General features: G+C 43.6%; 1 protein-coding gene across 5 annotated transcripts in view; it reads left to right on the top strand.

Annotated features, from left to right (window-relative positions):
- The window catches only part of ORYCUNV1R1672 (vomeronasal 1 receptor oryCunV1R1672), a 33543-nt gene extending 27478 nt beyond the window's left edge, over positions 1–6065 (top strand). The window contains exons 2-3 of one of the 5 annotated variants that reach the window (XR_016224475.1): positions 2500–2638; positions 5580–6065. Coding sequence is in view for 3 of the 5 variants with exons in the window: in XM_089318708.1 (XP_089174834.1) it covers positions 4359–5282 (924 nt within the window). In the remaining 2 variants the exon portion in view is untranslated. 5 annotated transcript variants of the gene reach the window in all.
- Positions 6066–15723: the final 9658 nt, after the last annotated feature.

Here is a 15723-nt window from a genome sequence, read left to right as displayed (position 1 = left end):
CTTCAGTTCTTCCATCCACTGGTTCACTCCCTAAATGGCTGCAACAGCTGGAGCTGGGCTGGTCTGGAGAGGAGCTTCATTGAAGCCTCCCACATAGGTACAGGGGCCCAAGGACTTGGACTGTCTTCCACTGCTGCCTCCCACAGGCACGTTAGCAGGGAGCTGGATTGGAAGTGGATCAGCTGGGACTCAAACCGGTGCCCCCAAGGGCTGCTGACCTTGCAGGCCTTGGCTTCACTGGGTACACCACAATGCCAGCCTCCCCTCCCCTTTTTATTTAAGTGACTGTCTTTCATATCATAAAAATAATTCCTCAGGTAAATGTCAGGAAGTTTTTCCTCCTTATAACTTTAGAGTGTCAGATCTTCCCTTTGTGTTGAATCTATGTTGGGTTGACATTGAATATGGTTCTGTAAGGGTGAAATATTCTTTTGCGTGTAATTGTGCAGTCTTCCCAGTAACAGTGTTTGAAGACCATGCTTTCTGTCCACTGTGTATGCTCGGTGTAAACAAGATCACCCATCTCTATTTACTTACAGTATTTATCTACTTACAGTTGGTTACTAAAGTGTTTTTAGTTTTCTTCGGTTGTGTTGTATTTATCTGATTATCCCTGATATGTTTAGTTTTGTGTTGGTGCATTTGAAGGTACCAATACTTTTTCCTTGACTTTATAGATATCTCTCTCTTTCTCTTTTTTTTTAAAGATTTATCTATTATTTTGAGAGGTTGAGTTACAGAGAGAGGAAGAGACAGAGAGAAAGGTCTTCCATCTGCTAGTTCACTCCCCAAATAGCCACAATGGCTGGAACTGTGCTGATCCAAAGCCAGGAGCCAGGAGCTTCTTCCAGGTCTCCCATGTGGGTGCAGGGGTCCAAACACTTGGGCCATCTTCCACTGCTTTCCCAGGCCCTAGAGAGAGGTTGGTCAGAAGTGGAGCAGGCAGACATGAACCAGTGCCCATATGGGATGCCAGCCCTGCAGGTGGATGCTTAACCTACCACACCACAGCGCTAGCCCCTTGATACACATTTGAAATGACTACTACTGGTTTACAGTAAGATTCACAGTTCATAGCCCTGTAACTTAGGTGAGCCTAGATCTTGCTGAGTCCTTGGGTGGACCACACTGCTTCCATAATATTGGTAAAGCCCAGCACTGGGAAACGTGTCTGACTTAACTCTGCAGTTGAATCTGCATTTGATGGACCTATTACCATGGGCATGGAAGGGTGTGACTCCTGCTGAGTCCTGGATGGGCAGGGTGTATTCTGGACCCCAGGCGAGAGAACTGAGTCACAGGCTTTCTGTATGGTGTACAGGCCGAACTGAGGTCTGCAGGCCTGCCTCCCAGGGCACACAGACACAGCCTACTGCTGGTTCCTTCTGTGAGCCGGAAAGGCTGGAGCCGAGACCCAATGGGCTTCAGGATCTGTGGTTTCCCCGAGGTCCTCAGGTCTGCTCTCGGCAGCACTGGCATTGGTGACTTCCTCCAGTGTCCTGGGCATCCAGGGCTGCTCCCTGACTGCAGCTCAGAGTGCCTGGGACCAAGGTGCATGACTGATTCAGGGCCACTGCTGAGAATGAGGCCAGTGTGTCTGTATCAGAAGGGACAATGCGGTGTGACTCCTCCTGGCTGCCTTGGTGAATGGTCTTAGTAGTAGCACGAGCATTAAACAACAAACAAACCCCAACTGAGTCTCCACGGGGCTGAGTCTGTGTCTGCACTGGGGACCCCAGTCAGGGAACCTGAGAGCTGGTTGGAGCCTTGCCTTTCCAGAATGCTTCTCTTGGTCTTGGGGGCTCCCCTGAGGTGCTCAGCCTCCTAGCTAGACCTTAGAGCTTCTGTAAAGACACTTTTTGTCTGTGTGTGGCTGAGAAATCATTGCTGGTGGAAGACAGGTGGGGACCTCTTCCTCTGCCGCCCAGCTGCATTCCTTCTAGTTGGTTCTTACTTATGGTAATTTATGGTGTGGATAGATTCATGTTTGTGCCATTTTTTCCTGCTGTGTCTTTAGCTTTTTCCTTCTTTTCTTTTTTCCATACTTACTCCTTCTCCCTAATGTTTTTGTTCTATCTTCCTCATTTTTCCTGTCCCAATAGTATCTTGGTTATTTTGGCAATCCAAACACCCTGACTGTACATCTAGACAACTTGCCATCTTTTGTTGTCTTTCTCATGATTGCAGATGACTTGTCCATGTGTATTTCTATTCCCGTCTTATTTTATTGACTGCCAGATGGAGTACGTGTGAGTCGAGAAAGCTTTCCAGTGGTACTGTACACATTGTAGTCTGTTTCGCTTTTCTCCACTAGTCATGGACAGAGGACTGATACCATTCATCCAATCATGAGCTGTGCAGCACTGAGGCTGGTCCTGTTCAGATGTGAGCCTGGGATGTTCAGCCTGGGCAGAAAGAGAGCTGAACCACATAGACCCCTAAGGGGATTTTGGGAATTCATCTGGATGACACAATAATGATAAACTGTGTTTTGCTAAGGGAAGAGATTCAGAGACATGGGAGGGTGGAGCTGAAGAATGAGCTGTGGTTCAAAGGAAGAGGGGGAGCAGTCCCTCCTGGTGACAACACCATCCCAGGGCTGGAGGACAGATCTGACATCGCTTCTCACATATGAAAGGTGAGGTGCATGTGAAAAATTGAATTATCCTCAGGTGCCAGTCATATCAGATATCACAACTTCAAACAATGCCAGCTAATAAAAACAGTTATAACATTGCTAGAGGGACAAATGAGATAATGAAGGAATGATGTCTGATATTGAAGGAATGATGTTGGAGACATAATTTGAGTGCTTTTTGCTTTTGCTAGATCCTGAGAATGTCATTGCTGTAGGGGAGATGGATACCAGTGGAGTTGTGGTGAAGGTGGGGAAGACAGGTTTCCAGGTTCAGAATACTTAGATGGAGTTGGGCAGCATAAAAGAGACAACCTCAGAATTCCCCAGAAATCTACATAGCAAAAAGGGATTGCAGTTTTGATGATGGAAATAACTGGATGAAAGAAGTACACTATCTCCAAATCCGGTATATAGAGATGAGGTATCAACAGTTTGAATTTGAACATCAACCTTAATCACTGCCATATCACTCCTAGTCTGATAATACTTGTCTACCTTCTATTCTGCTTCATAATAGGCTGAGAACAAATTCTCAGACCAAATGTGGATTTTAGATGTGCTGTAGTCAGGAATATGCATGGACTCATTGTTAGGCTGGGTTTATCAGGTTTATCAACCATGGTGAGAGTGCCACTTGGGTCTTTTTTTTTGGCAGGTAAAGTGGACAGTGAGAGAGAGAGACAGAGAGAAAGGTCTTCCTTTGCCATTGGTTCACCCTCCAATGGCTGCCGTGGCCAGCGCACCGCGCTGATCCAATGGCAGGAGCCAGGTACTTATCCTGGTCTCCCATGGGGTGCAGGGCCCAAGCACTTGGGCCATCCTCCACTGCACTCCCTGGCCACAGCAGAGAGCTGGTCTGGAAGAGGGACAAGCGGGACAGAATCCGGCGCCCCGACCGGGACTAGAACCCGGTGTGCTGGCGCCGCAAGGCAGAGGATCAGACTATTGAGCCACGGCGCCGGCCGCCACTTGGGTCTTGAAAATTCCTGGATGTGTGGGTTGTCCTGCACACTGTGGGATGCTGCAGCACCCTCGGACTCTACCTACTCCATGCCAGTTGCTCGGCCCCAAGTGATGTGATCAAGGTTGTTCCTGAATAATACTACTACACCCATGGAGAGGTGTGGGTAGCAGGGTAGGGGGATGGGAGAGGCAAAAAGACCACACTTGGTGAACTCTTTGTTAGAAGTGGGCTGTAATTGCTAATCATCTTGGGAGAACTGTGAAATGGCCAAAACTGGAAAAAGGACTTGGTATGTACTAGCTCTTCTTTATGTTATGTGACTATAATGTTCTCAGAAAGGCCAGGTAATGGAAACATGGGTTTAGAGAGAAAATGCCAGCCAATGAGCTAAAGAAAACAATGCGATTAAAGGAAACCACATCTAGGTGTCTTTCATATGTCCTGAATACGTCCTGGGAAGTGCACGAAGTAAATGGTGCTAGTGTTTCAGTTTCTCCTGGTCTCCTGGTTCATGCTCCTGTTTCTGTACTCTTAGGTTCTGACAGTCCCTGGAATGCAGCCTCTGGATGTCCCATATCTGGGCCTGACACACAGAAGATATGAACATTTAAACATGTTCCCCTCCTACTGAACTATCCATCATTATATTCTCCCACAGCTGCCTTTGATTTTAATCTCACAATGTGATTCTTTTATGTTTTATCAGAGTCCTGGATTATCCAATTAAAGCACCTAAAAACATCGGTCAGTGAGATAATGTTGCCAAGTGACTTGATTTTTGGATTTTTCCTCATATCTCAAATTTGTATTGGTGTCTTTGGGAACTCATTGCTCTTTGTGTTATATACATATGCCTTCCTGATCCGGCCACATCTGAAGAAGCCCATAGATGTGATTTTCTTACACCTGTCATTGGTCAATATCTTGACCATCACATTCAGGCTGGTGCCAGATATTGCATCATCCTTTGGAGTAAGACGTTTCTTGGATAGTGTTGGTTGTAAAACAGTGTTGTACACATACAGAGTTACCCGGGGTCTCTCCATTTGTACCACCTCACTCCTGAGTGTATTTCAAGCTGTCACTATGAGTCCCAGTCATTCTAAGTTTGCATGGCTTAAATCTAAACTGTCCAAGTGGATTTTGCCCTGTCTCCTGTGTTTTTGGATCATCAACCTGCTGATCTACATCCACAGCATCCGAGCCACTGAAGCCAGCGGTAATGTCACTGCTGTTGGTTCTGGGTATGCTCATGCGTACTGTCAAACTCAGCCACTGAATCGCCACTATTCAGCAGCACTCTTGAGTGTCATGGTGCTTCGTGATCTCCTGTTTGTGGTGCTCATGATCTGTGCCAGCCTCTGCATGGTGACTCACCTCTGCAGGCACCTCAGGAATGCCCAGCACATCCACAGCCCCAGGCTCTCCTCCCAGACACCTCCAGAAAACAGAGCCACACACAGGATCCTCATCCTGGTCTTGTGCTTTGTGTTTTTTTATTGTGCAAACAACTTCATTACCTTCTATTTATTGTATAGAACTGAGAAACGTCCAGAACTGGAGAAGATTACTGGAATTGTGGCTTCATGCTACCCAGCCCTCTGTCCTTATGTGCTGATGAAAAATAACAAAATGATCTCCAATTTACTCCTTGCCATTCAGAGAGTTCCCTTTGCTTAAGGCATCCGTGACTGCTGTGGTGTGCACACTTCATTGACAACAGAGGAGTCTTCACAGGACTTAGATGTGTAAACCAGCCAGGCAGCCCCACAGCACTTGAGGTGTGGGTGCTCTGAGCTGAGCTGTGCTGTAATGAAAATACCCCATGCTGTGAGGTCTACTGAGAATAAAGGCACACAAACACCAGATTCATGATCTGCACAGGATTACATGTTTGAATCATTACACTGCGTACTTTGCTTATATAATGGCTATATTATTCTAACTAATTCTATCTGCTGATCTTTCGTCTTACAGAAATGCAAGTAGTACAAAATCTAGCACTGCATTGGGAGTTCCTGTTGTGTTTCCATCAACCTGTGCTGCTTTGAAGAAATTCATTTCTCCACTCAAGACCTTACATATTCTTGGCACTATACTGGGGTGGGTTATACATCAGTGACCAAAGGGACAAAACACAGTAACTAAGGATAGTTATATGTGAAGTTCATAGGGACTGGCATTGTGGCACATAGGGTTAAACCACTGCCTCTGATGCTGGGATCCCAAGATGCTTTGGATCAAGTCCCAGCTGCTCCACTTCTAACCCAGCTCTCTGCTATGGCCTGGGAAAGCAGTGAAGATGGCCCAAGTCCTTGTGCTCCTGTAACTGCGTGAGATACCCAGAAGAAGCTCCTGGCTCCTGGCTTTGGATCTGGCCAGCTCCTCTGCTGCAGTCATTTGGGGAGTGAACCAGCGCATGGGAGGCCCCTCCATCCCCCCATGTCTTCCTCTGTCTCTGTAACTCTGTCAAATAAATAACTTTTTAAAAAATTTCCCAGTGTGTATGAATTGAAAGTAAGTGTCGTAGAAGGTGGCCTGATCCTTGGGCCTCTGCACCCTCATTGGAGAACTGGAAGAGACTCCTGGTTTTGGATTGGTGCAGCTCTGGCCATTGTGGCCATCTGGGGAGTGAACCAGTGGATAGAAGACCTCTGTCTCTGTCTCTACCTCTCTCTGTAACTCTTTCAAATAAATAAAATAAAACTTAAAAAAAAAGAAAGCAAGTACCTGTGACAGGAGCTGTAAACAGGGAGTTGGTTAGGGGAGGAGCCCCACGCCTTACCCTGGGATGATGTGCAGTGCTGTGTCTCAGCATCTGTGTGAGTCCCTCCACAGTGATGACCCCACCTATGCTGTGCTGGAGGACTCATGGTCTAGATCAGTTTATTCAGCTGATTCCCATCACCATGTCTCTTCATTTCATTCTTCATCAGGTATGTGTGATGGGTCCCAGCCTGCTGTCACCATCTGCTGTAAGTATGTGGAGTTTGGAAAATGCATTGTTCAGTGGCGTTGTCCCTCATTTTAATTATTCCCTGTCAAGAGGCTGGTCTTGGGCTGGAACTGTGGAGTAGAAGGTCAAGCCTATGCTTATGGCGCTGGCATCCCACTTGGGTGACAGTTTCCACTTCTGATCCAGCTCCCTGCTATTGCACCTGAGAAAGCAGAAGAGGGTCCAAGTGCTTGGGTCTTGGTACCCACCTGGGAGACCCGAAAAAGCTCTTGGCTTCAGATTGGGCTAGCTCTGGCCATTGGGGCCATTTGTGGAGTGAACTAGCAGGTGCAAGATTTCTCTCTGTCTCTCTTTCTCTGTGTCTATAATTCTGTCTCTCAAATAACTAAATATTTAAAACAATAAGAGATCAGTTTCTTCCATTTCTCTCATCATTGATGTGACATCCTGAGTGTTCCAAGTGAGTGCTGTGCAGTTGGAACCCATGCATGCCTCTCTGTCACTGCTGCTGGTGTCACTCCAGCAGCGACAATCTCTGGTGGCTGTTGGAATCCACCTTTCCTGACCCGAGGGTTCCTGGGCATTGGTCCTCTTCCTTCCATAGTTTTCTTTTCCACTATCTTCTAGCATTTTGCAGTTCAGATGCATTTGAAAATTTTTTAAAGATTTATTTATTTACTTGAAAGAGTTACATAAAGCGAGAAGGAGAGGCAGAGAGAGAGAGAGAGAGAGAGAGAGAGGTCTTCCATCTGCTGGTTCACTCCTCAAATGGCTGCAATGGCTCTAGTTGTGCCAATCCAAATCCAAGAGCCAGGAGCTTTCTCCGGGTTTCCCACGAGGGTGTAGGGCCATCTCACACTGCTTTCCTAGGCCACAGCAGAGAGCTGGATCAGAAGTGAGTAGCTGGTACTCTAACCTGTACCTGTATGGGATGCCGGCACCACTGGTGGTGGCTTTACCCCCTATGACACAGCACCTGCCCCAACATGTGACTTTTATCTGGGTGTGGGTATTGAATTCTGAAATGGAGTAGTTCCCTTCTGAGCAAAGGTTCAGCCTCTGTGGAGGGCAGTGGGCTGGAAATTGAATAAATGAATAGGAAATTAGCCAAGGCTAATACATCAGAATTAGTAGCTTGGGAGGAAGAGGGACATGTTTATTTTAGGAGAAGGTGGTAATACCATTGGTTGAACTCTTTACTTAACTCGAATTATTCTTATGTGTTTAAATCCAATTGAAAATTGATCCCATAAAGCTACCTAATGAGATCTACTATAATTCTCTGTACTCAAACTAAATGGGTTTATAATCTACATATGGATAGCCTATCACTACCCACTATCTGGGAATTTGTTTTCATCTAAAGAGGCACCCCACCTACAATTGGTTTTGCTCAATTTTTGCCTTTGCTAATTAACAACTTATGTTTCAGAACTCGGCTTATTGGAGTAACTGACCATGCAGGGGACACAGACGTTGGCAATAATAGAGACTGCTCCAGCTCACAAAACAAATTTGTTAGGATTGGCAGAGACTTCCAGACCCTGGATAGGTAGAGCCTGCACTACACCCTTCATAAGCAGGAAGCAGTTACAGAAGAGATGATTTGATGACCATCAACTCCCCTTAGGATTAAGGGGATGGAGTCTCTGAGGGGGGAATGAAGTAGGCAGGCATACAGGCTAAAATCGATTAGGTGAGCTGGAAGACCATGCCTTCACTGTGCCCCCTGTGTGACCTCACACCCTACCTGATACCTTCACCATGCCCCTCTGTGACCTCATGCCTCTACCTGGCCACACCTGGTGCCCACCAGCCAATCAGGTTAATTAACCACTCCCCTTTGGAAGTGGATTAAAAGCCTGGGACACGGTGTGTCCCACCCTTCTCTTCTACCTGGCCTATTGCCAAGAGGGGGCTTGATGTAGCCCTGCGCCTCCCAGGTGCGCCTTCAGGCCACCTGCCCTAGGCTTCCTGGCCTCCTGTGGCTGGTTCCTGGTGCTTGGTATGAACCCAGATTTACCTCTCTCTTGTAAATAAAGCTCTCACTCTCCTAGCACCTTTCTCACTAAATAAAGGCTTAATGTAAAAAATGTAATGTAAAAAAAAAAAATTGATCCCTGTTAAAAATAAGAATGGGAATAAGAGGAGGAGATGTACAGTTTGGCACACATTCCCTTGGACTTACCCCTAAAGGTAAAGCTAAAAACTTGCCATGGGACTCCAAATCCCATTAAGTTGGCAGGTACCAATGCCATCTTAGTAGTTAAAGTGATGGGTTTAAGTTCATAACTGATCATAAAGATAGGAGTAAGTGTCAAAGGGATCACATAAATAAGACCAAGAGTCTGCTAATAATAATGGATAGGATTAATAAGGAGATAATGATCCAACATGGGAAATGGGCCACACAGCATAGAATAACAAATGCCCTAAATAGCACTCTAGTCTCAGAATCAGCCCTTAAGGCATTTGGATCTGGCTAAAAAGCCCATGAGAGCATATCAGGCATGGAAAGCCAAGACACTGTGGCAAAAATGAGCTACATGAAAGATCTCTGTGAGTGAGGTCTTGGTGGAAAGAAGGGACCATCAAATAAGGAGCTACCTTTCTCTGAAGGGAGGGGAGAACTTCCACTTTGATTATGGCCTTGTCTAAATAATGTCAGAGTTTGTGGACTTAAGGCTTCCATAGCCTTGGCAGCTCATGATGAGAGCCTTGGGTGATTACTGACACCATAAATGAGAGTGTCAATTGTTAAATCAACAACAGGAGTCATTGTACACTTGTTCCCCATGTAGGACCTCTGTCCTTAATGTGTTGTACTATGAGAATTAATGGTAAAACTTGTCTTCAAACAGTGTTTTATACTTTGTGTGTCTAAGTGGGTGCAAACTATTGCAATCTTTACTTAGTATAGAGTTGATTTTCTGTCTATAAAGATAATTAAAAATGAATCTTAATGAAGAATGGGATGGGAGAGGGAGTAGGAGGTGGGATAGTTTGTGGTGGGAGCATGTGTATGGGGGGAAGAACTGCTATAATCCAGAAGTTGTACTTACAAAATTTGTATTATTAAATGAAAGTTACCTATAAAAAATTAAAAAAGGAGCGGTTGGAATTGTTCACAGTTACTGACAGAGTGCTATTAACCAAGCTGCTTTGTATGTATATATTTCATTTTCTCACTTCCTGTAGTTTGCATCCTGTTAGGTGGAAGGTCCGGAAGGTTCTGGGAGGAAGGAATTCTTACATGGAGTCACACACATTTTAACAGACAGGTGGAGTCCACAGCAATCCGTGGGTGCCCAGCCCCAAGTGGTGCGGTGAAACGCAGTGCAAGGGTGGGGTGGGGGAGGAGAGAACATATTTTCTGGACTCAGCTCCAGGGCTTGATCAAGCCATTGGCTGGGGTGATTGCCACCAGCTGCATGGAGACGAACTTCTGATGACCTGTGTTGGCCTGAAATTTACTTTCTGATGCTGCTCAGCTGGGGAAAAAGCAGCCCAAGCGCTGACCTCGTGCTGCCCCTGAGGAAACCTATGTCATTTACAATTAGAGATTTTACATATCTTATCATCTGTGAATTCTGACATTTATCATGTTTGTGTTGAACAGTATCAATTTTAAGAACCCAAACGTTTTCTTTTTTGTAAATGGTTTTTATACTGACTTGCTCTCAGAAACCTTGAAAATTCCTCAAATCAGAGTAGGAATTTTGGTGCATCTAATAAGGGTGCTGCTCCCCTCCTGGTCCAGCTCCCTGTTGGTGCAGAAGGTGGCCCAAGTTCTTGGGTCCCTGTGCCAGGGTAGGAGACCTCAGTGAAGCTCCTGGCTCCTGGCTCCTGACTTCAGGCTGGCCAAACCTCAACTGCTGCAGCCATTTGTGGAGGGAGCCAGCTGATGGCAGACCTCTCTCTCTGCCTCTCTGTCACTTTCTTTCTGAAACTCTACCTTTCAAATAAGAAAAATAAATCTTTAATAAAAAGAATTTCTCGAATTTTTATGTAATTTCACCAATGATAATATGAATTTCTGTCTTAAATCATATAACTGCACTGTATATAATCTGCTCATGCCTTTGTAATGATATTAATTTTATTCTTTCTCAAATTGACCCCTCCAAAGGCATGAAGAAGACAAGTGGAGATAGCAGATGTTTTATTTGTATTCAATCTCAACACAAAAACTTTCAATATTTAGCCATTATGTGGTAATGTTGATGTGTAGATATCTTTCTTTCTGCTGTGTGATATCAATCTTAACCATTTCCAGGGGTGATTCTCTTGGTCACTGCTAGACTCTGCTTGGAGAGCACTGGATTCATTTCTACAAATTGTGGGACTGCTTCTCATTTGCTTCCTGAACGAGATGGCCTCAGTGTCATACTTCTCACACCAGGTTTATTTGGTTTTCCTGCAATGTGACTGACAGAGTGCTCCCTTTCTCTCCCTAGGAAGTGTTTATAGATGTTTTTTGTCCCACACCATTGAAGCATTCTCTGGAATTCCTCATGGAACGATTTTTTTCCTGCTGCTCAGTTTCATCCTGGGAAGCTCTGCAAGTTTGTGACTTTCTACAGTTTCATGTTTCTATGATGAGTTAAGTTTTCTGAGAATTTCCCAGTGTGTCTCAGCCTTCCAAGTTTATTAGCATAGTCATGATATCATGATATCATTTTTAGAAAATGCAATTTCTTAGTTGTGTTTTTTTGTTATTTTTTCCTTTTTTTATTTAGTAAATATAAATTTCCAAAGTACAGTTAATGGATTACAATGCCTTCCCCCCCATAATTTCCATCCCACTCACACCCCTCCCATATCCCGCTCCCTCTCCCATTCCATTCACATCAAGATTCATTTTCAATTATCTTTATATACAGAAGATCGATTTAGTATATATTATGTAAAGATTTCATCAGTTGGCACCCACACCGAAACACAAACTGTAAAATACTGTTTGAGTACTAGTTATAGCATTACTTCACATTGGACAACACACTAAGGACAGATCTCACATGAGAAGTAAGTACACAGTGACTCCTGTTGTTGACTTAACAATTTGACACTCTTGTTTATGGCATCAGTAATCTCGCTAGGCTCTAGTCATGAGTTGCCAAGGCTATGGAAGCCTTTTGAGTTCGCTGACTTCAATCTTATTCTGACAGGGTCATAGTCAAAGTGGAAGTTCTCTCCTCCCTTCAGAGAAAGGTGCCTCCTTCTTTGATGGTCCCGTTCTTTCCACTGGGATCTCACTTGCAGAGATCTTTCATTTAGGTCTTTTTTTTTTTCCCAGAGTGTCTTGGCTTTCCATGCCTAAAATACTCTCATGGGCTTTTCAGCCAGATCCACATAACTTAAGGGCTGATTCTGAGGCCAGAGTGCTGTTTAGGACATCTGCCATTCTATGAGTCTGCTGTGTATCCTGCTTCCCATGATGGATCGTTCTCTCCCTTTTTGATTCTATCAGTTAGTATTAGCAGGCACTAGTCTTGTTTGTTTGATCCCTTTGACTCTTAGACCTATCAATTGTGAACTGAAATTGATCACTTGGACTAGTGAGATGGCATTGGTACATGCCACCTTGATGGGATTGTATTGGGATCCCCTGGCACGATTCTAACTGCACCATTTGGGGCAAGTCCGATTGAACATGTCCCAAATTGTACATCTCCTCCCTCTCTTATTCCCACTCTTATATTTAACAGGGATCACTTTTCAGTTAAATTTAAACACCTAAGAATTATTGTGTGGTAATTACAGAGTTCAACCTTAAGTATTAGAACAAAACAAGAAAAAATACTAAAATGAATAACATTGTATATCAACAGGACAAGAGCTGATCAAGTCACTGTTTCTCATAGTGTCCTTTTCACTTCAACAAATTTCCACTCTGGTGCTCAGTTAGTTGTCGCTGATCAGGGAGAACATATGATATTTGTCCCTTTGGGACTGGCTTAATTCACTCAGCATGATGCTTTCCAGATTCCTGCATTTTGTTGCAAATGACCGGATTTCATTGTCTTTTACTGCTGTATAGTATTCTATAGAGTACATGACCCATAATTTCTTTATCCAGTCTACTGTTGATGGGCATTTGGGTTGGTTCCAGGTCTTAGCTATTGTGAATTGAGCTGCAATAAAAATTAAGGTACAGACAGATTTTGTGTTTGCCAATTTAATTTCCTTTGGGTAAATTCCAAAGAGTGGGATGGCTGGGTTGTATGGTAGGGTTATATTCAGGTTTCTGAGGAATCTCCAGACTGACTTCCATAGTGGCTTCACCAGTTTGCATTCCCACCAACAGTGGATTAGTGTCCCTTTTTCCCCACATCCTCGCCAGCATCTATTGTTGGTAGATTTCTGAATGTGAGCCATTCTCACCGGGGTGAGGGGAAACTTCATTGTGGTTTGATTTGCATTTCCCTGATTGCTAGTGATCTTGAACATTTTTTTCATGTGCCTGTTGGCCATTTGGATTTCCTCTTTTGAAAAATGTCTATTGAGGTCCTTGGCCCATCTCCTAAGTGGGTTGTTTGTTTTGATGTTGTGGAGTTTCTTGATCTCTTTGTAGATTCTGGTTATAAACCCTTTATCTGTTGCATAGTTTTCAAATATTTTTTCCCATTCTGTCGGTTGTCTCTTCACTCTCCTGACTGTTATTTTGCAGTACAGAAACTTCTCAATTTGATCCAATCCCAAATGTTAATTTTGGCTTTGACTGCCTGTGCCTCCAGGGTCTTTTCTAGGAAGTCTTTGCAGGGTTTCTCCAATGTTCTCTAATAATTTGATGGTGTCAGGTCATAGATTTAAGTCTTTAATCCATGTTGAGTGGATTTTTGTGTAGGTGAAAGGTAGGGGTCTTGAATCATGCTTCTGCACATGGAAATCCAGTTTTCCCAGCACCATTTATTGAATAGACTGTCCTTACTTCAGGGATTGGTTTTGGATCCTTGATGAAATATAAGTTGGCTGTAGATGTTTGGATTGATTTCTGGTGTTTCTATTCTGTTCCATTGGTCTATTCATCTGTTTCTTTTTTTTTTTTATCTTTTATTTAATGAATATAAATTTCCAAAGTACGTCTCATGGGTTACAATGGCTTTCCCCCCCATACCGTCCCTCCCACCCACCACCCTCCCCTCTCCCACTCCCTCTCCCCTTCCATTCACATCAAGATTCATTTTCGATTATCTTAGTATACAGAAGATCAGCTTATTATACCTTAAGTAAGGATTTCAACAGTTTGTTCCCACACAGAAACATAAAGTGAAAAATAATAGATGATTTTTTTAAAATGATGATGAAATCAGATCAGACCTATTGTCATGTTTAATCCCAGTGAGAGTCAAGTTGGGAATTGATAGTTTCTTTTTTTTTTTTTTTTTAACAGAAGATCAGTTTAGTGTACATTAAGTAAAGATTTCAACAGTTTGCACCCCCATAGAAACACAAAGTGAAATATACTGTTTGAGTACTCGTTATAGCATTAAGCCTCAGTGTACAGCACATTAAGGACAGAGATCCTACATGAGGAGTAAGTGCACAGTGACTCCTGTTGTTGACTTTACAAATTGACACTCCTGTTTATGGCATCAGTAATCTCCCTATGCACCAGTCATGAGTTTCCAAGGCTATGGAAGCCCCTTGAGTTCTCCGACTCTTATCTTGTTTAGACAAGGTCATAGTCAAAGTGGAGGTTCTCTCCTCCCTTCAGAGAAAGGCACCTCCCTCTTTGAAGACCTGTTCTTTCCACTGGGATCTCACTCACAGAGATCTTTTTGCCAGAGTGACTTGGCTTTCCATGCCTGAAATACTCTCATGGGCTTTTCAGCCAGATCCGAGTGCCTTTAGGGCTGATTCTGAGGCCAGAGTGCTATTTAGGACATCCGCCATTCTATGAGTCTGCTGAGTATCTCACCTCCCATGTTGGATCACTCTCCCCTTTATTTATTCTATCGGTTAGTGTCAGCAGACACTAGACTTGTTTATGTGCTCCCTTTGACTCTTAGTCCTTTCATTATGATCAATTGTGAACTGAAATTGATCACTTGGAATAGTGAGATGGCATTGGCACATGCCACCTTGATGGGATTGAATTGGAATCCCCTGGTATGTTTCCAACTCTACCATTTGGGGCAAGTCAGCCCGAGCATGCCCCAAATTATACATCTCTTCCCTCTCTTATTCCCACTTTTATGTTTAACAGGGATCACATTTCAGTTAATTTTCAACACTTAAGAATAACTGTGTGATAATTACAGAATTAAACCAGTCATATTAAGTAGAACAGACAAAAAAAAAATACTATGAGGGATAATGTATTAAGTTGTCCATTAGCAGTCAGGGCTATGCTGATCAAGTCACCATTTCTCATAGTGTCCATTTCACTTCAGGAGGTTTCCTTTTTGGTGTTCAGTCAGTTGTCACCGATCAGGGAGAATATGGTATTTGTCCCTTTGGGACTGGCTTACTTCACTCAGCATGATGTGTTCCAGATTCCTCCATTTTGTTGCAAATGACTGGATTTCGTTGTTTCTTACTGCGGTATAGTATTCTAAAGAATACATATCCCATAATTTCTTTATCCAGTCTACCATTGATGGGCATTTAGGTTGGTTCCAGGTCTTGGCTATTGTGAATTGTGCTGCAATAAACATTAGGGTGCAGACCGCTTTTTTCTTTATCAATTTAAACTCCTTTGGGTAAATTCCAAGGAGTGGGATGGCTGGGTCGAACGGTAGGGTTATATTCAGGTTTCTGAGGAATCTCCAGACTGATTTCCATAGTGGCTTCACCAGTTTGCATTCCCACCAACAGTGGGTTAGTGTCCCTTTTTCCCCACATCCTCGCCAGCATCTGTTGTTGGTAGATTTCTGTAGGTGTAGCCATATTAATATCAGATGAAATAAACTTTAATACAAAAACTGTTAAGAGAGACAAAGAGGGACACTATATAATGATTAAGGGTTCAATTCAACAGGAAGATGTAACTATTATAAATGTATATGCACCTAATTACAGGGTACCGGTCTATTTAAAAGATATGTTAAGGGACTTAAAGGGAGATTTAGATTCCAATACAATAGTACTGGGGGACTTCAATACTCCACTCTCAGAAATAGACAGATCATCCGGACAGAAGATCAACAAGGAAACAGCAGA

The sequence above is a fragment of the Oryctolagus cuniculus genome, chromosome 18 (assembly GCF_051225735.1).
Source record: "Oryctolagus cuniculus isolate XC-2025 breed Fujian yellow rabbit chromosome 18, ASM5122573v1, whole genome shotgun sequence".
NCBI lineage: Eukaryota > Metazoa > Chordata > Mammalia > Lagomorpha > Leporidae > Oryctolagus > Oryctolagus cuniculus.
The sequence above is the reverse complement of the archived record's forward strand: the minus strand, read 5'-3'. Positions and strand labels throughout refer to the sequence as shown.